The sequence below is a fragment of the Camellia sinensis genome, chromosome 15 (assembly GCF_055761805.1).
Source record: "Camellia sinensis isolate YWXY chromosome 15, ASM5576180v1, whole genome shotgun sequence".
NCBI lineage: Eukaryota > Viridiplantae > Streptophyta > Magnoliopsida > Ericales > Theaceae > Camellia > Camellia sinensis.
Window position 1 is genome coordinate 62,707,696 of NC_138975.1, and position 24,867 is coordinate 62,732,562.

A 24,867-nucleotide genomic window follows, 5' to 3' on the forward strand; every position below is an offset into this window, starting at 1 on the left:
TTAAACTTCTGCAGAAACATCAATACATTGCTCAACCGCTTTTTCCGCTACTTCAGTTTGTCGTTCCTCTACAACGTGAAGCCCTTGTTCCTCGACTTTCTTTCCGTTCTTGTATATTGCATAAAGTATCATTTGGAGGACACCCAAAATGGACCCTATGACATTGGGAATCTGTTAACAAAAAAATAAATAATTTTTAGTAGCTTAGGAGAAAGAAATTAAAACAAGATGATTGAGTTTATATATACTTACATAAATAATGAAATTTTTCGTTAGAATTCCGTAGAAAAACCACATGATTGCACTGATTGTGAGGGATAGGGATAGATAAAATGGCATGAATTCCACATTTTTTGTTTGTATAACTTGCTTCTGAACAACAATAATAGAAAGAATTATGAATACGATAATGTACAAATTAAGAAAAGAGCATATAATATTGATCATGGATGAGAATATGAGGTGTAAATACCATTATGTTGAGAGGTGCAGCGTACGTACAAACAGAAAAGACTACACAAAACCAGCCAACAATCTGGAGACGAGGTTGACCTTTTGTGAGAAAATTAGTTAGGATAAAGATTAGGCCGATCCCACCAATTCCCAACAGAAGTAGTGAAACAGACCGGACCTACATATACCAAATTAATTAGTTAGAGACTTGTAAACAACTTGAAAATATAGGAAAAATTGACTTAATTTTCTTAGTTTCATACCTTCTTAGGTGCATAGAATAGATGAACACCTATATAAAAATATTCTATGAGGCATCCAAAGCTACTAATCGTCATCAAAATGATGTCAAGTGAGTTGAGAATTGCATAATACACCCATAAGGCTGCACTCAACAAGGCAACAACGTAGGGAAGTGACTGGAAGCCTTGGCTTGATTTTTTCTTGTAAATTTTGTAAAACGTTGAGCTATAATAAATATTAAAAAGAGTATATCAATGATTAAACATGGCTTAAACAAATTGAAAGTTGTATGCTAGTTGAACAATTAACAACAAATTAAATACTTACATAGGTGAAAGATACACTAAGACAGATGTAATGCTGCCTGCAAATCAATAGGGAAAAAAAAAAAAAAAACTTTAGATTTGAGTGCTCTGCAATATTAATTTAAGAATTGAGAAATGATAGGCAAACATAAGGTGCTCTCCAAAATACCAGTTCGACTTATATTGTTTTTATTGAAATTATTAGTAATCATATATAAATAGAATTTATATATATATAAGTTTCATATAATATGGTATCACATCTTATAGTTCTTATATTTATAATGAAAACACTTATTATTGTCAGGGATAGCACTTGTTCAAATCAAAGTGATAACCCCAATTCTCTCTAGGTTCAAATAAAGGACTCCAATTTTCTAGAAGTTTACATGAAGGCCCCTATTTAGTACATGTTTTAGCCTACATAATAAACAAAGAGGAGAATATTAAGAGAGTGAACAACTGGAAAAATAATTTCAAATTAATGTAGATATTCTCACTTGCACGAATCTAGTATATAAATCACTTGTAATTTTCAATTTCTAAAATTATTTTCCAGGTTCCCACTTTTTTTTTTTTTTTCTATATATATAAAAATAAATAAATAAAGGGGGTTCTTACAATAAGCAAAAAATCACAAAGACCCTTACACACTAAACAATTTTGTAAAAGGCGTAACAAAAAATTGATGATAATTTCAAAAGGCAGAGGGATATTACAAAAATAAATAAATTCTGGACTAACTCTCATACCTAGAATTGTTTAGTTTTAACAATTTTTATTAAAAAAAAAGAAAAATTACAAAAAAAAAAAAAAAAATTCAGGGTTTGACCCTTGTAACAAAATAAACCTTGAATTTTTAATTTTTTCAATTTAAATCTTAAACTTTCGATTTGTTTTTAATTTAAACCATTTGCTTATTTTTGTTAAGTAAAATCGATAATAAATGAATATTTTAATTATTAAACTTAATGAAAAACGATATGTTTGATATTTTACGTATATCTATATTAAGTTAAATAACTAAAACACTGTTTTTCTATCGGTTTTACTTAACAAAAATAGGCGAATGATTATAATTTAAATTAATAAAATAAAAAAATTCAAGATTCATTTTTGTTAAAAGGCTCAATTTTTTTTTTCTTTTTTGTTTTGTTGTAATTGTCAATAATAAAAATAGTAAAGATCTCTAATTTTTCTAAGACCCCAATGTTCATTCTCAGTAAAATTATGAATTCTCCTTATCTTAAGGCTCATCACCAATAGAAAAAACTTACAAATAAATTTAACAAAATTGGGAAAATTACAAAAAAATATATATATATATATAAAAAAAAAACACGGGTTTGTGCTTTGTAACAAAATAAATTATGAGTTTTTAATTTTATCAATTTAGATGCTGAACTTTTGATTTATTTTTAATCTAAACAATTTACCTATTTTCGTTAATTAAAATTCGACGAGAAAATGAGTATTTTAGTCATTAACTCAATAAAAAATATATTTTATGCATTTATGTACATCTACATTAAGTTAATGATTGAAATACTCTTTTCGGCTAGTTTTATTTAACGAAAATAGATGAATGATTTAATTTAAAAACAAATCAAAAGATTAGAATTTAAATTGATAAAATTAAAAATTCAGAATTTATTTTAGAATTAATTACCTAAAAATTCTATTTATAAATGCTATGATAGCTCAGGTCCTATCTAAGATTTTTTGAACCAATGAGTTCTATTTAGTAAAATTGAGAATATTATCAGTTTTTCTCAATTTTTAAAACTAAGAATATTATCAATTTCGCATAGTAATATTTCAAATAATTGTTTCACTAACTGATAAAAAAAAGAGTATGGAATTAAATATTTTTGCCCTTCTACTTATTAGTTTGATTCAACTATCTAATAAAAATGAAAATATTATCAATTTTTTTTTATCAGTTTTTTCATTTTTTAATATTTTTTTTTTGCCCATCAATGTTCAATCATCATGCTCATTTATAGACACAAAATTTTCAGTTTTGCACAAAAAAAAAAATAATTCTATTTTTTTTAAATTTTTTTCAAAAAACAATTATTATTATTATTATTTTTTTTTGTGTGTGCACTTAACTCTTTTTTTTTTTAAAAAAAAAAATTCAACTTGAAAGTTGATGTTTCAAATTTTGAAAATCAAAATAAATGTCAAATCATCATATTTCTTTATAGATAATTATAAATGATGAACAATCATTGTTTGAAGGTGAATTCTGTCTATTAAAAATTTAATGGAACTTGAATGTTCAAAAAATCATAGTTAAGACTTACTGAAATATAAGTTCATAAATTAGGATTTGTGTGTAAATATGCTCATTTATTTTATTAGAACCCAAACTTTGGAACATTTTTTTTTGTAATTATCCAAAAAAAAAAACTTATGCAACAGTTGGCAAAATGAAATCATACTTCACCTTGTTCATTCATAGGCCCTCAATAATAAATAATGCATAACACATTTGTCGACAAATCTCGAGTACAAATTTTTTTATATATATAAAATGCCAACAAAATAAAAATTCTTATGGTCTAAACGCCCCCACTACTATAGGCGGCAAGAATACATATGTAAAGTAAAATGAAATTAAATAATAAATTTCATAATGTGAATATAGTAAATATTAATTAAATTAATATTTAATAAAAAATCCGATTTTGAGATTTTGCTTTAGGGCCCCACTATTACTGGGTAGGTCCAGTTTATTGTTCTCATAATTTCACAATTACTATCATTTTGTTATGAATATATATGTTCATACATAATTTAAAAACAAAAATAATATGACAAGGATAATCTTACAATTACAAACCACCGAGTTTTTTTAATTTCAATAAATATATATGTACACATAAATATGACACATCATAGACATTTTTAAACTCAATTAACTCAATAAATATATACAATTTCCCCCCCTTTTTTAGCTTGTTAAAAAAGAAAATAAAAAAGAGAGGTTACGCTTCAATTATTTTTCTAATCTATTGTTCTCTTGAATGTTTATATTTCACTTCATTTGATTTGAAAAAAACAGTTGAACTCCATATACAATAATACTATAAACTCAAAAAGTTTATTTAAAAAAATATCTAGAAAAGTGAATTAATGGACCAAATTTATTATAGGTATGACCTACATCCCATTATCTTTAAATTTACACCATACACTTACTTTTCGAGGTAAAATCAAAATATATTTTCATGGTACATAGCATTTTTTATTGTTTTATATGCATAGCAACAACGGCCAAACAACAGATCTCAGAATTCATTTTCGAGTATTGGTAGAAATCATAGTTGTCATTCTTGTACCTTACCGATCAGTACGTATTATACTAGAGAGAAAATGAAATACAAATAGGTCAATATCGTTCTAGTTAACTTCTCAGTGAGTATAGCCAATTCCATAAATACCAAACAATACTGATTGAAAAATGTAATTCTAGCAGAATTGAATGGTATGGAATCAAAAGTGAATTTTTGAATTTATTGTTTTATTATATATATATATATATATTATCAAATATATTATATGATATACGTTGTTTTCCTAAGAAAACAAAACGATACAACTTTGGATGATTAAATTGTGCACTATTAGACAATATTTTTAATACATATATAATATTTTTGCAATAAATCTGAAATCGTACCTGGAAATAAATTGATACCGGTAGGTATTGTACCAATTGAAAAAACAGTACTTTGTTCGATACGAGATTAATAACTTTGGTAGAAACATGTGCTAATCATCTAGATCTAAAGTTGTTTAAGAATTTGTTATTGCTTGGATTGTCTTTGGGTTTCTATTTTTATCACAAATCCCGTGAAGATCTAAACATATGATGTTTAAGCATGTGTTAGTACTTAGGCTGGTTTAGAGTTTCATTTTTATCACAAACCCAGTGAAGAGGATGAGAACCGCAAACAACCATGAACAATTATGCTTTCAAAACTCAAAATTATATTATGTTAAGACAGGGATATGTGGTGCTTTAACTTAATTTTTATTAGTTAAAACTAGTGAGACTTATTATTTTTATATTGATTGTTAGAAGAAACACATGGTAAGTATCAGAATAATGCATGATTTTTTTTTTTTTTTTTTTTTGGGGAGGGGAGGGGAGGGGAGGGGAGGGTTAAAATAAAAGCTATGAAGCACGTGTACCAGTGTTGGTATTGGTACATATAGGTATGTTAATATAATAATTAAAAAGAAAAGGTAAGGGTTACGGGTATGACTGGGTATACGTTTCTAAAAAAATATTTATTTTTAATTTAAAATAATTCAAAAATTATTTAAATAATTTAGTTTGTTACAATCTAACCTGTGATTCATATTTAATGCCAAAAGTAACAGTATAAAACAAAGTTAAATATCATATTATTAAATAACTTACAAATACCATATTATATTATTAAAATATCATTTTGTTCTCTCTTGACCATTGGCTTTGCATTTGAATGTTTGTTTCATGTTTCAACTTAGTTGAGATATAGCTTGAAACTATGATGTTTTGTCTTGGCTTTTTGTGCCTTCTTGATGTAATCTCTTTGTACATTTTGTACTTTTATTTTATATAAATGAATCTTTTTTTTACGGATAAAAAAAAAACATTTACAAATCATAACTTAATTTCAAAATCATGCTACATATTATAATAATAATAAAATAGTCTAATGAAATTAATTTCACTTCTTTATTGAAATAATATTATTTCAACTAAGGTACGGTTGCGGTATGACAAAATTTAATTCATGTATTCGGTACATATGCAGAAGTACCCATATTTGATAGAATAAAAGTTTTATTTCTGTAAAAAAGAGAATTAATACAGAGTAGTTCATCAAAATAAAAAGGCATGGCAAATGAATGCATGCTTCCAAAAAACCAAATCCTTACTAGTTGGCATACTCCAAGTAAATTTTCTGCATCACCCAAACTAAACACATGATGACAAACAGAGATAATTCTTTCTTCAAACTATCCCCACTTAGATAATGGAGACAAGTATCAAAATTTCAAAGCTAAGATGAAAGCTCCAAACTTACCAAGTATTCCAAATGTCAACTCTAAGCTTGCGGCCATGTTCGTCCACTGCAAATTGCCAAACTTCTCTCTGTTTGTTCACAGCTTCTGTGGGGAAGATAAAGCTTTGTGGATGTTAATTACCAAGTAGCTTAGGTTTTATATTGATCAAGGAAAGAAATAAATCAATGTCGTATACAAATATGTCAATTCCATTGACCAGCGAGACAGAGAGAAGCTATGGGCTAGGGAATACCCCATTTGGCATCCATTGTTTTTAACAGTAAAAAGAATTTTATTGATGAAAATCAAAGCAAACAGAATCATCCTAATTAGATTGGCACCGAAATGCAAGTATAATTATTTACTAGCACTACACCAAGTTTTTTTTTGATCAGCGAAGAAAATGAAGCTTTATTGATGAAAATCAAAAAAGGAAAACAACAAAAAGAAGAAGGGGAGGGGGAAGGGAAAGGGGAAATATGGTGAGTTGGTGAGAAACCAACCACAATCACCAAACCCAAACCACAAAACAGCCGAACCAGAAACCAGCCAAAGCCAAAAAATAGCACTACACCAAGTTGGTGAGAAACCAACCTAAGCATAAGTAAAGTAACCCCATTTGGCATCCGTTGAGCCCTTGAAACTAACCCAAAGAACTGTTTCCACATTATGTCCAGCTAGACAATTTTAAAACAACTAAATAAAAAAGAAGAAGATATATTTAAACAACATAGTATAAAGCGATATTTTATTATTCATTTATTTATTTATTTTACTGAAGAATTCTCATATAATTGAATTATACCACTAGTAAAGAATTGCTCCATTAGTTCACACCTTGCTGGCTAACTACAAGTGTTCATGGCATTGCTTGTCTCCATTCAAGCCTGATGGTGCCAATCTAATAGGGATGCTCCTTGCTTGGGACTAGCTCCTTTCTTTTTCATTTGCTGGTTTTGCTTTTGCTGTCATGACTACATCGTGTTTTCACTTCATTTTCTAATTAATAAAATTTTCTTTTACGGATAAAAAAAAATACATTTATATGATTTATTAGGAGTTGTTTGGGGTGTCCTAAATAAGTGTACTTTTTGTTTTTTTGGACTAAAAAATTGAGGAAGAAAATATGGATGTTTGGGTTAACTTTTTGACTTTTTATGGAAAAATGTGTAATAAAAATTGTAAAAATTGATTTGTAGAGAAAAATTAGGATTGAGAGTTGTGCAGCCGTAATTGTTAACTTTTGGTGAATAGTGTCAACTTTTTAACTTTTTGACTTTTTTACGATATGCCAAACTTGACCTAAATTTAGAAGAAATTACACTTCAGTGTATGGTCTCAAAATAAATTTTAAATAATGATAAAGCTTATCAACTTCAATAATTGAAGTTATAAGCTTTTCTTAATTTTTATTTATTTATTTATTTATTATTATTATTATTTTTTTATCTTACAATTGATTCATAGTTTTCTCTTAAATTTAAAGTCAGTGTGATATAGATTAAATTCAAAATAAATGTGGTTAGTTTTGTGAATACTTTCTAGAATTGTTGACATACAAATTCTAGAGTGAGTTTTTTTTTTCCCTCTTCATATTCCAAAAAATAATTAAACTTTTTTATCTAAGTAGCCTACATTTTAATTTAGCAAACTAAACCAACTTTGTAAAATACACAAGCTCAAAATGCGACTTCAGCTTGAAAATGTAATTTTATATTGACATAAAGTGGTGTGTAGATGTGAGTTATATCAATATGAGATCGCATTTTGAATATACGATTTCAGCATAAAATTGAATTTTGAACATGATTTTAACAAGTCAGTTAGTTTGATAAATAGTTTGAAAAGTTAGGATTACAAAAATAGTTCTTTTTTTTTGGAATATTAAAAAACAACGCCCACTTAGTACACATTAATGTGTGTTTGGGAGGGTAAAGATTAAGTCCACACCTAACCTTTGGCATAATACACAAAGTGGTGGTCCCAAGACTTGAACCCATAACCTCAAGGTTATTAGGCCAAGTCTTAACCATTGAACCAAAAAAAAAAAAAAACTCACAAATTCTATGCATAATCAATTTTCTTTTGAGAAATTTGGATCTCCACCTTGAGATTTCGTTTTCTTTTATAGTGTGAAACGATGGATACAAGTATACTGCAAAAACAGTTATGTTTGTTCCAACTTTGAGAGTTCGGATCTGGGGAAGGTTTTTTTCTTCTTCCAAAGTTTATCAACGTGTGCGCTTTTTGTCTTGGGTGAGTTCATGAATAACCCTAACAGAACACTCAAAAACACACTTTTTGCAGGAGTTTCATACATCAAGCGACTTCATCACCTGAAGAAAAATACCAAAATCATTTCCATTTTGAAAGTAACAAAAGGTGCTTTGACTAGGAGGGGGGTGTATCCCAAGTTTTTTTTTTTTTTTTTTTTTTTTTGATAATTTGAACAGTTTATATTATTATAAGATTTATCGAGCGTTCATATCATAGAACTTGTCGAGCATATTATTTATAAAAAAATTAAGGTTAATTGGACACACGTAACTCCACAATCAGTACTAATTATTTTTATAAAAATTATCAAAATTATACCAATCGTTTAATTTTTTTAAACAAATGTTGTTTGTTATGGGGTGATTAAGTGTCTAATTGATCTGATTTTTTTTTTAATATATGACTTACTCGAGAAATTTTACAATATGAACGATTTAGATAATAAAAATACACTCTAGACATGACATGCCCCAACGAACCTCTCATACCACACGTGTTGTGCCATAATTCCCTTTATGTTCTGCCACACGTGTTGTTTGAATTTCTTCCACATTGTGACAACATAATATGGAGTAAACGGTACATAAACAAATAAATTGATATAGAATTATGTGCTAAATTCATTTTAAATGCTACACAATATATACACAATCTATGTTTACAAATCACTTTTAATATAATTACCTAAGTCGTGTTTAGTGAGGGTGTGTTAGGGTAGGTCGCATGTAAAAAATTTTATTCCGGGATTTTTTTTTTTAAATGCTTTATTATTAGATGGTTTTGCCTTCAATTAAAAAGGAAAAGAAGCCTGACATGTGCTCATGCAAAAACTTGATGATATGGAAAATTTTTGTCTTTTTTTGTATTTTATAATTTAAAACGTCATAACTTTCACATTATATATATGTTTATTACAAAATTTATATTTTTGGAATATACTCCTCAAGATCAATCAAATAATACTAATATTGAATGTAAAATTACATAAAAATAAAAGAATAATTTTTCAGAAAAACTGTACAGGACATTCCTGTTCCACTACAACAAATTACACTTTTGGCGATTCAAAAGAAATTTAGTCGCCAAAAGTGTAATTTTTGGCAACTAAACATTATATTGGTCAGCGTTGGTCTAGGATTTAGCTACAAATTTTTTTTTAGTCGAGGTATTTTATCTATTGGCGACTAAAAAAAATTAGTCGCTAAATGTGCCATAATTGGCGACTAAAAATAATAATAGTTGGCGTTAGTCTAGTTTTAGGCTACTAAGATTTGTTTTAGTCATGGTATACTAATTTTTGTTGACCAAAAGAAATTTAGTCGCCAAATAACAACAATAATTTTATTGTTACTCTTTGGAGACCAAAAAATTGGTCTGTGAATATGCAGTTTTGGTGACTAAAACAGATTTAGTCGTGATATACTAAACTTTTCCGACAAAAATAAAATTAGTCGGCAAATTATTACTTTTGGCCACTAAAATTTTGGTTATCGTTAGTTAAGTGTTTGACTACTAAATAAATTAGTCTTTATAAATTAACCTTTGGTGACATACAACAAATTTAGTTGCCAAAGGTATACAAAATTTAAGTGGGAAACAACTGAGATTGGCGCCCTGGTTATTCTTAGCAACTTTGGAATACAAACAGGGGTTTTTCTCTCTCTCTCTCTCTCTCTCTCTCTCTCTCTCTTACACACACACACACAATCAATCACCACCAAACCTCACTTCACCGCGGTTGCTCACCATTGTTGCTCACAGTACGTCGCACATCGCCACTGCCACCACCACCACCGCAAATCAACATCGTCACCGCCGCAGTACAAACGGGTTCGGGGTCTCTCTCTCTCTCTCTCTCTCTCCATTTCTCTATTTTCCAATTTCTTACTCTTACTCTAGTGTTTATATGATTTATTCAGTTTTAATTTCCTGTTTAGCTTGCTTTTGGTTTAATTTCCTCAAATTGCAGTAAACACATACATGATTTCTTTCTATATATATATGCTTTCCTTAATTATGATCCACAGAAGTTGTAGTTGTTTGGGTTCACTGATCATCTTAGGTTTCTCAAAGGTCTTCATTTCTTGGTTTCAATTCTTCGAGCTCATAAGTCGAAAACTTCTATTTTTCTTTATGGGTTTAGTGATATTTATTTATCTTTCTTTTGATTTTTGGGTTTTCTTATTCATCAAGTGAAGATTTTGGGTTGTTTAACTCATTAAGTTTTCTTGTACATGAACTCATATATTACTTCTGTGAAATTTCTTCTTAAAGTAGTCTCTTTGTGGTTCATTATTTGAAATAATTGAATTTTTCTTCTTCTTTTAATTACTTTAATTGTATAAAAGCCCTAGGAATTGGTTGAAGCACTTCATTAAAATTCTAGTGATGTTTTTGTGAAAACTTTGGTGACATTATTGGGTTGTGACTTGTATCTGTTTTTGCTAAAATTTTGATGCACCATGTTATTTTTGGATTACTTTTTTAAGATTATAAAAGTTGGGTTTTGATTTTAAGAAATGAGGCTGTAAGTGGTGCTAAACAGGATTGTGGAGCTATCTATTAATGTGAAAATTAGTTGGGCTAGCCTTCCTTTATAAGTATTTTATGTTTGGTTGAATTGGTAGTTAGTATCACGATATTATGACCTGATTAATTAAGGGAGTTAAATCTTAGTACTTATTTTGATTAGGTTGTTAAGTGATTTGGGGTGTAATGGCCTTGTGGTTGGGAGTAAGAGGTTGACTTTAGTTCTGCATTGCCTTTAATTAATTTCTTATGCCAAGTTAGTTGCCGGTGAGTGCGAGTAATTATAATTTTCGGGTAAGAAATTCTTTCTTAATGGTTAACTTGGAGGCTTGGTCTTGGTTTTTGTGCACCGTGGGTGTGGGGAGATTTTGGATCACTAGTGTGTTAATCTAGCATGATCATTGAGGTCATCCTTGTGTATTTGACTCCTAGTGTATAAGAATAGTTTGGATTTTGAGGTATTTAATAGTTTCCTTACGAGGGTGGTGAGAATTTTGTTGTTGGTGCGTTACTTTAGTATTGTCAATGAGTTTAAGTTTGGTGTATTTAAGCTTAATGTTTAGTTTTACTTGATAGAGGTTGATTTCTCATTTTAATTTTATTCCATCTGTTTTGTGGGAAAATTATTTTTCAAGGGTGGAGTAGCTTTAGTAGTGATTGGATTAAAGTACTAAAAGTATGATTTTGTTAAAATTTTATAATAGAGCCGTTATATTATTTTGGTGAGAGATGTATATTGAATTTCGTTTGGAGAGATTTTATTATAATATGAATTAATTTATTTATTAACGATATGAATATTTGTCATTGAGTAAGTTCATGTTATAGAAGATATTGAATTCAGGTTTGACCTCGAGGGACATCATAACATTGGTGTGGTGTGGGGTCGTGTTTCAACTTTGGAGTTAATATCATGGCATTGACTTCAATCGGGCCATACCTCGTGTTTGAGCTTAGTATATTCCAATGATCACTAAAGTCTCAACTAGGCCATACCACATTCAATAGGTTTAACTTCTATCTCATTTTATTTTCAAAACTCTTCATAACAATAAACCGTTCACCCTATAACAAAATCTTTACTATCCTCTAGTCACAATTACTTTTCATGAACTTCCAAAGTCAGTAAATTAAGGTTCCATACAAATCTCACAATCGCATTCTTATGCTACCCCAAAACTATATATCTTATCAATAAAGTAGTGCCAATAATTCAAGTCCCAAAAGTTTCCCCCCTATTTGGGGTCACTCTTGTCCTTACATCCTATAAGAAAATAGAGGTAAGATTTAATCCACACTTAAATACTCCACTAGAGATCTCATACGCCACACGTAGGTTACACATATGCCTATACATGTATCTAGTTCACATAAGGTGAACCACATAAGCACATAGTCACATAGAGCACATACAAATCACTCTTCTAAGATATCAACTCGTCCCATGACACTCAAAGACTTCCAAGTGGAAAAAGTATTGATCATGTTCTTTTTTAAAAGGATTTCGATGAATCTAATAGGCGCAAGTTGTATCCTAGAAGCTTAACTCCATATCCACATAGCCACAGAAACACATTAAACATATAAGGTAAACTAATGTTCCTTCCGAGCATGATAAACTCATTGTGGCAAAAGACACATCCCACGAGCTCAAGGTATTCAAACCTGGTTAGCTCTGATACTAATTTGTAATGCCACCAAATTAATTAAATTAAAACATTACTCATAACATGATTAATTTGAAATCTTACCATACTAAACAATAATATTAATCCCAAAAGCCTTCTTTTCCATTGAACTACATATCAAATATTATAAATTTCCATATTCTGTCTCAATTACAACAAAATTAACATAGTTCAAGAAGCTACAGGATAAAAACAATAATGTTTTAATGGCGTACAAATATCAAGGCAATGTCTTGTTACAACAAAATGGACATGCGGTTCCAAAACATATATGCTTAGAGTTTTCACATAACACATTCATGAGCCTTCGTGCTCCAACAAACAAAAGAGTCCCCCACCTTTTCATAAGGGTGGTTGCACATCACTGATTCTTGAAATTGTTAGATAGGAATGAGTTAGATGCTCAGTAAAAATACTTTTAACAAAGAATATAGTTACTTGAAAATCCATATGGCATTATCACAACCAAACATCTTTAATTCAACTCATAGTATTAATTTAAGAAAGATTACATAAATTCATAACTTCCACAATTTCACAATTCAACACTGGGGGGTAAATACGTTATGAAGTCCCTAAAAAGAGTCCCAATACATACATATACATGGGTTTATATCCTAAATATGTTCACATTTTTCGGCTATTAATACGGCGGGGAATGAGCACCCAAAATCATCCGTTTTTTTTTTTTCACTTTTACTGACTACAAAATGGCGGGGCTAGTGGATACCCAAAAACACTTTCCCACATTCGTCCAGCGATAAGCTCAAGACAAGAAAATTGGGCACCTAAACTTTCCCCTTCGCAGGTACCAATAACACAACTCCTTCCAAAAACCGAATCCCTACCCAGACTCACATGCTATATACCATCCCCTTAAACAATCTTTCCAAGATTTCCAAGTATTCATACATTGTTTAGGTAACGGGTAATGTACACCACTCAAGTAATTTAATGGAGTAGTGAGAAACAATATTCATAATTCAAGAAAGATCTCAAAAGGTCCAATTTCACAAGTCTTAATCAATACATATTCAAAATATCATAATCCATTCATCAATTTTAAAGAATTAAAAATTAATTTCATCTTTTTCTCAAATTTTACAACTACGGTTTTCATATATTTGGGGCTTTTACCCCTAAATCATGTTAAATGTTGTTTTCTGACTAAAATCTTCATAATCCATAGCCATTAATAGCAATCTTAAGAAAATGTAGAGAAACTTCATTTTTTTTAAAAGCAAAACCCAATTTTGTAAACTCAAACATTAAATTATAGCATCAATGTCATAATAGCACCACATAAACATCTTCAAAATAAAGAGAAACAAAATTAAAAGTAATCTTACCTCAAAGATAAAAGTAGAGAAGGTAGATCAAGAAGATTCCTTTGAAAAAATTCAAAATCTAATCGGTCAAAATGTTGATCTTCACTTATTCTTCATCTTTAATTCAAGATCTATGGTGGATTCTTGGTGAAAAATAGATGAAACCAAGGCTTGGAGGTCAAGGGTTTCGGGTATGGAGGAGAGGGACAGAAAACAGGAAGAAAGAATAAAAAGTTTGGGCCAAAAAGTGACTTTAAAGTGCCTGACTTCGATTAGACCGCTCGAGTGGTCAAAGCTTGGCTTGAGTAGTGAAATTCAGTTCCTAGAATCTCAGAATCCCGTACAGACCGCTCGAGCGGTCCAAAGTTCGCTCGAGCGGACTTGCTTCCAACATAGGTACTCAAATTTCAAACGAGTATAAATCCCTCGTTCGGAATCCGTTTTAGGTGGTTCTTGTGTCCAAATCGAAGCCCCGGAAATAATCTTTCCAATGGTTCTAATCTCACATTCAAATTCAAAGTGTAGAGAGAGAGAGAGAGAGAAAAGGTAAAAGAGTGAAAACTGCTCATAAGACAATTATCCGAATCAATGTTTTTTGATTCAATCCTACTTTATCATTGTGATATCACCCTAATTAATATTCTAAAATCAATCAAAGAGGGTTCAAGTAAGATAATAACAAAGTCTAAAGAAATTTTACTAGTACAAGGAGTATGAAGTGTTAAAAAATATATAATTTTATTTATTTATTTTTATAACTTCACACTATGTACATCATATGTATTATAACTTTAAAAACGCTCATGGAATGTATTTGGCACAACCTTATTACATTCACGTAGATTGAAAAGTTTCCAATGTATTTTTCCGAACCTATCGAGTTCTTTAAATTTTTAGAGTTTATAGGAAAGGGGAAATTTTTTTTTCAAGGCTTGACTTTTGTAATAAAATAAATTCTGATTTTTTAATTTTATCAATTTAAACCTTAAGGTAGCGTTTGATACGTTTACATTTTTGTTTTATGTTTACAAAAATTTTATAAACTGATTTTTGTTTATTTTTAGAAAAACATAAACTACAAACGCGTTTGGATTGAATAAAATGTTTGAAAAATTTTGAAAACATAAACTAAAAAATATGTTTGTTCAGATCTAAAATGTTTATATTTATTTTTTATTATTTATGACAATGGGATCATACACATTATAATTGAAAAAAATTTTAATTAAACAAATTAATTGAAAAAAAAATTAATTGGGAAAAAAATTAATTGAAAAAAAAAATTATTTGAAAAAAAATTAATTGAAAAAAAATTATTTGAAAAAAAAAATTAATTGAAAATTAAATTAATTAAAAAAACTATTTAAAAAAATTAATTGAAAAAAAAATTGTCAGCCAAAAAAAAAATTCTGTTTAAAAACCAATATAAACTCATATTTTGAGTTTACGTTTTTTTCGCAAATTTATAAATTGAGAGAACCATTTATAAATCAAAAAAATTATCAAAGAAGTTTTTATGACAGTTTTTAAAATTTTTGTAAATATAAATCGAAAACTGAAAACAAAATGGTTACCAAACAGAATTGTTTGATTCGTTTTCAGTCTAATTTTTTAAAAATATATTTTCATTAAGTAAAATCAAGAAAAATCTGATTTTTTTTAATTTATTTAATTTCTTCAACTTTTTATCTTTGAGTATTGAACAAAAAAGTCCATTAATCTATATTATTATATTAAATGAAGGCTGGACTTGATATCCTAAACTCCTCTTTATATCATATGTTTTAAACAAATTACTAACATACTAACTACTATCTTGTGGAAATAAAAATTACGAAAGAAATCTCTTATCAATTGAACAACAAATTGTAATATTAATTTTTTTATTATTTATTTTTATTTTTACTTGTTTGAATTGCATATGCATCACATGTGTCAACCGCTAATATTTTATAATTAGAAGAGACAACACATATACTGTGTATTTAAAAGAATAGGAAGAGAGAAAGAAAGAAGAGGAACTCTTTATCTCTCGAAAAGCTAGTAAATATTCTTATGGAAGGAGGAGGGTGGACACCGGTGATCAGGAGAAGAATGCCAAGCTATCATCAAATTCATCAGAGGGGTCCAGGGCTGATTGCAGTATTTGTGGACAACCTTCCGGAATCTATGGTGCCAAAAAGACTTTTTACTTTGTTTAGCAGTTATGGTGTGGTGAAGGACGTCTTTATTCCAAACAAAAGGAGGAAAACCACTGGATCAAGATTTGAGTTTGTTAGATATGATTGTCAAATAGTAGCAAAGGTAGCAGTTCAAAAAGCAGATGGAATATGGTATGATGATAAGAGTCTGAAGGTGAGAATAGCAGAGTTTGGAAGCGAAGTTCAGTATCAGAAGAAGGAAGTGGTTAGAAAAGGTAAGACTATTCAGATGGAACAAAGGTTGTACGGCAAGCCTACAACTGTGGGCTTTGATCAGAGATCTTATGCTGATGCAGTCCAAGGTATAAGAAAGGAGAATCCTTTGATAACTATAATAGCCCAGGAAGTTGGTATTGGATGGCTTTATGAAAGCCTAATGTTAAAGCTCAAATCATTTTTTTTCTCTTAATGCCTTCAAAGAAGAGTGCAGCAAAAGAGGGCTAAAGGAGGTGTGCATAAAAGATGGTGGTGGCCGTGTAGTACTACCACCTTTCAAGTCAATGGAACATTTAAAGGAATGGATAGGTAGACTCGAGGAATGAATATATGAGTGGTGTGTATCAATGGAAGAGTGAGAGAAAGGAAAAGTTATTGAACAAGAAAGGCGTGTGTAGCTAGCATGTTACGGTATTTCTGTTAGTCTTTGTAATATTGGAACTTTCAAGGAGATTAGTACAATCTGGGGAGAAGTTATCCAACATGATGAAGATATGAGTAGTGTGAAGTCATTTATGTATGGTAAAACAAGGATTATTACTAGTAGCAGAGAGTTTATCAATCATGTGATCTTGTTAGAATGTAATGGGAGGAAGCATCCAGTTAAGGTAACTGAATAACTATTTCCACCAGCATAGTCAAGATCTGGAGTGTGTAGTTATCTGTCGAATGAGGGCCTATTCTCAATCTTCGACAATGAGGTCGACATGATTTCAGGTGTCAAAGATAGTAGGGTGGAGTCAAGAAAGGAAGCTGATAGCAGGGCTAATCTGACATTCTCTAATGAGGTGGCCAGCATTGTGAACGACACAATGAAAGGTAGTGCATATGTAAAGTAAGACAGGGGTAGAAGGGTGGTGCAATCCATATCAAGGAAGTCTGATAATGGCTCGAGGAACTCAACACTTGGGGGCTCTGGTCATGATGGCGCTTTGAAGAGTGTGGACAGATTTTCAAAAAAGGTGGCTGAGCATCCCCAATGTATAGATGGCAGTATACACGCTGATGTGTTCATGAAGAGTTTGAGTGGGCCAGAGCTTGTTAGGCCCAACATTAATCTAGAAGTCGTGCTTCATAGACCCCAAGTTGAAGCTTATCCCGTTAGGCCAGTTGGGGTTTCATTATCAAACTTGAGTGACTGTGTGGCTCAATCACAGATCAATGTTGATGGAGCCCAAGTAGTTATGACGGACGGGGTGGGTAGAATAGCTAAGGCTAGAAAGGAAAGTGTCTCTGACAGTAAGGGAGTATACGCCCAAAGGAGAGGAGGAGTTGTAAAAAGGATTCAGAAAGGCAGAATACTACCTAAAAGCTTCAATAGGGGTGTAATTTTTAGAGCAACTGCTGTTGCAATTTCAAACTCACTATCGTTTCATAATGAATCGAGTAGAAGAATGGAAAGGCTTCTTAAAGAGGCTAAAACAACAGTCCAGCTGGGGAAATCACTTGGTATTGATTTTGATGGGAAGGAGGATGATGTGGTAGAAAAGATAGTCCAGTTGGAAGACAGGGATTTGGTGAGGATCGCTGATGGAGCACGGGAAACTGATATCTGAATCACCAATTAAAGGAGTATAGGTGTTATGTTGATTCCTTCATGAAGATAATGTCATGGAATGTTCGTGGTCTTAGTAGACCAGACAAAAGGAGTAAAATTATGGGTGGCGATTTTAATAAAATTAGATTCCTCAGTGAAAGGAAGGGTTGCTCAAGTAGGGAGAGAGGTATGAATGATTTTAATGAGTTGGTAGATCAGTTGAGTCTAGTTGACTTGCCAATGAGGGGTAGAAGTTTTACGTGGTGTAATGCACAAGATGGGGGAGAGATGGAGTAGGATAGATAGATTCCTTCTCGAGAGGAGTTAGCTTGAGGAGTTTTCTTTCAAGCAATGGGAACTTCCTAGAACAATTTCTTATCATTGTCCAGTTCTAATAATGGAGGATGAGAGGAATTGGGGACCAAAACCTTTCAGATTTATCAATGCTTGGTTACTCCATCCTATTGTCAGAACAAGAAGTCAGTAGAATGAGAGAAATTAGAGGGCAGGTACGAAATCTGAGCAGGAGGAATGAGAGTTTATGGTATCAAAAATCTAGATTGGTATGGGCTAAGTGTGGGGATAAGAACACAAGGTTCTTTCACATGATAGCAAGTTCAAGGCAAAGGAGAAATCTCCTCAATTCAGTTGTAGAAGATGAGGCTAGGTTGGTGGAGCTAGCTAGAGTGAAACAATCAGGGATCATTACAAAAGAGAGAGGCCCCCATATACTAGCCCTTTTAATTCATTTCCTTTCTTAAATGAAGAAGTAAAAAAATGGGCAGAAAATAATATTTTGTTTATAAGTCGAAATTGCGTTCAGTACGAGTTATGTCAAAATTGCTGTCTCTCCGTTTGGAGGGAAGACGATTTCCTTAGATTAGGGATACACAAAAATAATATAAACAATTTATATACTAACGAAGAACTCTCCTCCTCCTCTGATAACAGGAACCAGAGCAGAGGCCCATCCGCCCAATCTCCCTCTACCTCGAAGGACCCTCAAGAACAGGCAAAACCGCCTGGGCCAGAAGCCTCGGACGACACAATTACTTCTCCGGCAGAATAAGCTTCAAGGACTACAACCAAGACGCCGTCTACAACGTGATAGACGACATCAAATACTCGACAGTCCCTACAGAATTAATGAAGAATTTAGTAGGCTGCCAGAGAGATTTCCATGTATTTGTTAAATTCCAACCATATCTCACTATTAGAGGAGGAATTCCTTGTATTTTATTAACAAATGGGGACAGTAGTTGGTTAGATGCAATGTCCCCAAAAATGAGAGAATGGTTTGATGTTAATGTAACCACTGTCATGATTAATGAAAAATTTTATTAATTTTATTTATGAAGCCACTCAAAATTTTATTTACTTACTACATTTCCCTTATCATCTACTATTACATCTTGAGTCACATCACTATTTTTTACACTGATGATTACATTTCATAAAACATTAGAAAATTCTGCTGGATCCATAACAACTGATCCTCTACGATCACCTTCCTCTTTGCTAACACCAACCTCTGAAATCGACGGACCAGGATCAACATCACTAGATTCATCACCACCTCTACGTACATCAATCTCTGATAAACTCAGACGACCTCTGCGTTCATGAATCACTGAACCACTTTCCCCAAAACCTCCTAACAACAAATCTCTTCACCTCTCCAGTAAACCAACAGACTTAGTCCGTGTCAGAATCGAGAGTTTATTTTTTGAATCTCTGTTCTCTAGGCCAAAGCTTCTTGGCCCTTTTGCATCCATAATTTCTGCTGTGCAGGTAGAATGCCTAGAAGCAGAATTTTCAGAACAGGAGATTTGGGATGCTTTACGAGAGTGTGATGGAAACAAGGCTCTTGGACCAGATGGGTTCAGTTTGGCTTGCATTCAGAAGTGTTGGCAGGTAATGAAGGGAGAAATTTTACAATTCATATGAGTTTCATTCTAATGGGAAGTTGGTATTGGGTCTAAATAGCTCTTTTATCACCCTTATACCTAAGAGGGAGAACCCTTGTGAGTTAAGTGATTTTAGGCCAATAAGCTTAGTCAATTTAGTATATAAAATTCCAGCTAAAGTGTTGTCTAAAAGATTGAAGAGGGTCCTGCCAGCAATCATTAGTGAAGTTCAAACAGCTTTTTTGGGTGGAAGATGCATTCTCGATGGTGTTTTGATTGCAAATGAAGTGGTACATTGGTGGAAAGCTGAAAAAATTGAGAGGTATTATACTCAAGTTGGACTTTGAAAAGGCATACGATACAGTTAATTGGGAGTTCCTTTTCTCAATGTTGAAGAATTTTGGTTTTGGGGACAAATGGATGGGTTGGATTAAAATATGCCTATCATCAACTAAAGTTTCTGTTCTGGTCAATGGTTCTCCTACAGCATAATTCATTCCTAAAAAAGGGCTAAGATAGGGAGATCCATTATCACCACTTTGGTTTAACATAGTTGCTGAAGGTTTGAATCCGTTGATTAAAAGAGCAAAAGAGAGGGGGTTGATAAAAGGAGCATGTGTGGGGCCTAATGAGTTGAAATTCTCTTATTTGCAATTCGTAGATGACACCATTATATTCTGTGAGGCAGAGATGGGGGAACTGGTGAACATTAAGAGAATTTTGAGATGCTTTGAGGTGTTGTCCGGATTAAAGATTAATTTCCACAAAAGTGTGATGTGTGGGGTTAGTGTTAGTGATTTAGAGGTTAATCAGTTTGTCTCCATTCTTAATTGCCATAGCAAAAAACTGCATATCAGTTATCTAAGTTTACCTCTTGGGGCTAATCCTAACAGGAAAAGCACTTGGCAACCAGTTATTGAGAAGGTCAAAAAGAAGTTAGCTGCATGGAAAAGGAAAGTCCTTTCTTTCGCTAGTCGACTAACTTTGATTAGGTCAGTTCTTTCTAGTTTTCCATTCTATTTTCTTTTCATTTTTAAAATACCTATGGGAGTGGCTATGCAGATTGAGAAGATTTAGGCAGCATTTTTGTGGGGTAACTTTGAACTCAAGAGGAAAGTTCATATGGTAAAATGGGCGGATATAGCAGTAGACAGATCACAAGGGGGTCTGAGGGTTAGAAAGTTGAGAGAAATCAATGATTTCCTTTTGCTTAAATGATGGTGGAGGTTTGGAGTGGAGAACAAAGTTTTATGGAAGCAGATGTTGAGGTGCAAGTATGGTGAAGCTGGGGGAAATTGGGTACCTACTGTACTTGCGTCCAGTTCAGTGCCCATATTGTGGGTAGATGTAGTCCAGCTTAGTGCATATAGTCCAAAGTTGGTTGGTTATTATTTATCTAATTTTAAGCTAGTTACAGGTAATGGGCAAAGACTCCAATTCTGGAAGGATAAGTGGTTATATAGATTATCTGAGGGGAAGGGTCGCACAATTCTGTAGATGTATCACAAAAGAGGATTAGTACAAGATTGGAATTTTATGTTTAGAAGATCTTTGTTAACTTGGGAGGAGGAGGAGGTTGTAAGGTTGCATGAGGTACTTAGGGAAGCACCTACACTCACAGTAGACTTCGAGGATTCATGTTTATGGCTAGCCAATCCAGCAGGTACATACTCTATAGCTTTAGCCTAGAAGTGGTGGGTGTTGTTGAAAGGTCTTGTTGTTGGTGTTACAGATACGTTGTGGAAGAATATTGCCCCACCCAAGGTGAAATTCTGTGGATGGTTAGCTTGGAAAGGCAGACTTAAAACTTTAACTTTTTTGAAGAGGATTGGAGTGTTAAATATGGAAGCTAGTTCGGTGTGTTTGCTGTGCAAAGCAGAGGAAGAGTCAATTAACCATGTTCTACTATTCTGTCCCGTGGTATGGAAATTGTGGTCAGATATGTCATAGTGGTGGGATTTGGTTTGGGTGATGTCGGGATCAGTTGAGGCATTATTGCATTGGTGGGCTGGTTTCAAGTTCAAAAAGGTGGTTCATCCAATGTGGAAAGCTGTTCCTTTAGCTGTTATGTGGTTAGTTTGGAAAGCTAGGAATGAGTGCCTTTTTCATGAGAAGAGTATTGATGGGCTTGAATTAGATGAGTTGGTGAAAGTAAGGGTATCACTATGAGGTAAGCAAAGTTCTAGAGGTTTGCAGTATTTAGTGGAGGATATTGTCTGCAACCTTGATAGGATCAAAGCCTGATTGTGGTGGTGGTGGTTGGTGTGCTGCAGTTATCTTTGTTTTCTGTTTTGTTCTCTTGATTGTGTTGTTTTGTGTTTTGGTCTCTTAATTGGTGGTTGTTGCTGCTATGGATTGCTGCTGATCTATGAGGTGTGTTGCTGGCCTGGGTGAAAAGGAGTGCTACTGATTTGTGTGGTTTGATGTTGATCTGTGAGGTTTGTTGCTGCTATGGATTTTTCTCTTGTTTCTTGATGGTTGGTAGTTTTTGGTTGTTCGGTTTGTATTAGGTTTGGTTAGATTGTTCTGGGGTGAGGTTGATTGAGGTGTTTGTGGTTGGTTCCTCACCAACTCGTGATGTTGTGCTAGCATATGATTGGGCAGTTTTATTGGTGCCAACCTAGTTGGGATTAATTTGGTTTGCTATGATGCTTTTTGCACCCATCCTCCTTTTCTTTTTTGATGTAATAGTTTTCTGTTTCATCAATAAAGTTCATTTTCTTTACTGATAAAAAAAGTACTGTGTATTTAAAATAATAAAAATTATAGGAGTATCAAAACAATGACAAAAAGTTATGGAATGCCCCTATAGACTGCCCGGAACTCCGCTCCGCACACGAGGGCGCGAATTGTAGTCCTAGCTACTACAGTTCGGACTCATGTCACGGTTCTGAATCTAATCTCACAAAGTGTAATGTAAGACTGATAAATCACCAAAGAGTTCAAATCCGGGAAATCGTTTTGGAAAATCGATTTTAATCAAGAAGTGCCAAACATGGACTGCTTTGCCAGATTTCAGTGTCGCCACCTAAATATTTTGTTTTGGGAAAATTAGGAAACCCTGACTCGTGCCTAAGGCCACATGTCCGTCATCACCAAAGTTGCCTTGGCTCGGGAACTTGGGTATGAGGGGGGAAGGTCATGAAATGAGCACCCCTGCTCGCCCGATCAAAGGATCAGCCTCTACTAACATGATATGTTGTTTTTGAAAACACATGTGTTCTTATTCCGGTTATTAGCTAACATTACTATATGATGCGCACAGCATACAAGTATAGACTTAATCATGCGGATTGGAACAAAACAACTCATGTTTGTTTTTCGAAAATGGTTTGAAGTTGCTACTCGCAAGTAGGCTAAGGCGCAGATTTACCACCCTCAAGTGGGCTTAGAAAACACGATTTTGCCACTTCAAGTGGGTTTAAAATTCACAATCATCGAGTTGTTCCAATCTAGGCAATCAAGCCTTCACCCACAGGCATTCATGCAGTTAAACACTTAAGCAAATAGCCTCATGGAAAGCATGCTATCATGGCAGTGACATACACACATGTAAGGATGCTAAAGCATAAACACTCACAGTGTACTTCGACCCAAAACAAAAGGTAGTTAGTAATTATGCATGATCCTAGCTATGTTAAGATGCCTAATGCAATACATGCAAAATGCGACTAAAGTAGGCTCGGCTATTCTAAGATGGCATATGAACGCAACACTCGATAACATGCTTTGAAACGTGTATTCAAGTAAGTATATTAAAATACAATGGTGTTTGTATGATGCGCCGTGCCCGGTGCATGCAAGACAGATGAATGGATGCACGCATGTAAACATAAGTATGCTAATTGAAACATGCCCTAAAACTAACCACTGAAAGTTGATAAGTAAAAGCGAGAAGGAAATGGGGGTTGGAAGACATGCATCATACACACGCAAACTTATTACAACATTTCGCCCTCTCGGCGGAGGGTCCGAATAAATTAACTAACTAGCTACGCTAAGCTAATTAATTACAAACCGAATTTAAACTAGCTATACTAAGCTAATTAAATACAAACCAAATTAATTAATTAAACACTTAACTAATTAATTACAAAATAACTAAGCTAATGAACTAGTTTAGCTAAGCAATTTAAACAGATGGCGAGGGAGATATGCATGCTCGGTCAGCTTCACTCGGAAATCCACTACCATGCCTCGTGATGCCTCTGTTTGCACTCTTTTAGACTTCTGAAAATTGTGCCAACTTCCAAGATGCTTCTGACCTACCTTAGGAACATGCTGAAGCATGATTGGCCAAGAGGGATGGCCATCGGCTGAAGTTGATGGCCATCGGCCAAAATTGATAACCGATCGGCAGCTTTAGTAGCCGGCCGGTAGCTTTGATGGCCGATCGGCCACTACTTCCTGCAATTTCTCCTTTTGCTGCAACAGAGTGCAAACAGAGGCATGTCAGTGTATTTGGAAGGAAATATGTGTGCAACCACACTCCTTATTATGTTTCAAACTCAAAGGAGTGTAGTGCTCGGCTCTCAAGCCACCAATCACGCATCTCGATGCATGATGGCCAAAGAGGCCAAGTTGCACAATTCAATATCAATGAATGCACACAAATAACACATAAGACTCCGTGAACCTCCACCTTATCATACATGATCAAAGGTGTCAGTGACTTAAGGAATAAGGCACGTTTCATCACTTTGAGTATGAAACGCCCCTCGTTCCTTATGTTTGGATTAACGTTCAACCCAAACACAATGCAACACACACAATGCAATGCAACAATATGCAAACACAATGCAATGCATGCACAAGATTCTATCATATGGACAATGCATGCATGGAAAGTTTAGAAGCTTAAGGCATCAAAGCTAGGAAAGAGCATCTCACAAGAGGCATGCAATACCAAGTTTAAATGACTAAACCAACTATGGACAGACCTCAGAGGCTCCAAAACAGTGGCCAACACACCAAAACTTAGGCGCAAAAGGGCCAAGAACACATGCTCTTGTGATGGCTCATCAACTAGGCATAAGAGCACAACTCTCAAACATGATGAAGAAGTGACAAATGTGAGTGTGTAGCTACACTATATGCACTGAAATTATGTGTGAAA

At 33.0% G+C, this 24,867-nt stretch overlaps 1 protein-coding gene across 1 annotated transcript; it reads right to left on the minus strand.

Moving 5' to 3' along the window:
- Positions 1-6,125, minus strand: LOC114260297 (bidirectional sugar transporter N3). Its single transcript, XM_028200379.2, has 6 exons — positions 6,085-6,125; positions 1,024-1,056; positions 717-921; positions 473-631; positions 253-372; positions 1-171 (listed from the first exon to the last, which is right to left on the minus strand). The coding sequence occupies exons 1-6, from the start codon at positions 6,123-6,125 to the stop codon at positions 1-3; spliced, it is 729 nt and encodes a 242-aa protein (XP_028056180.1).
- Between the last annotated feature and the right edge of the window lie 18,742 nt (positions 6,126-24,867).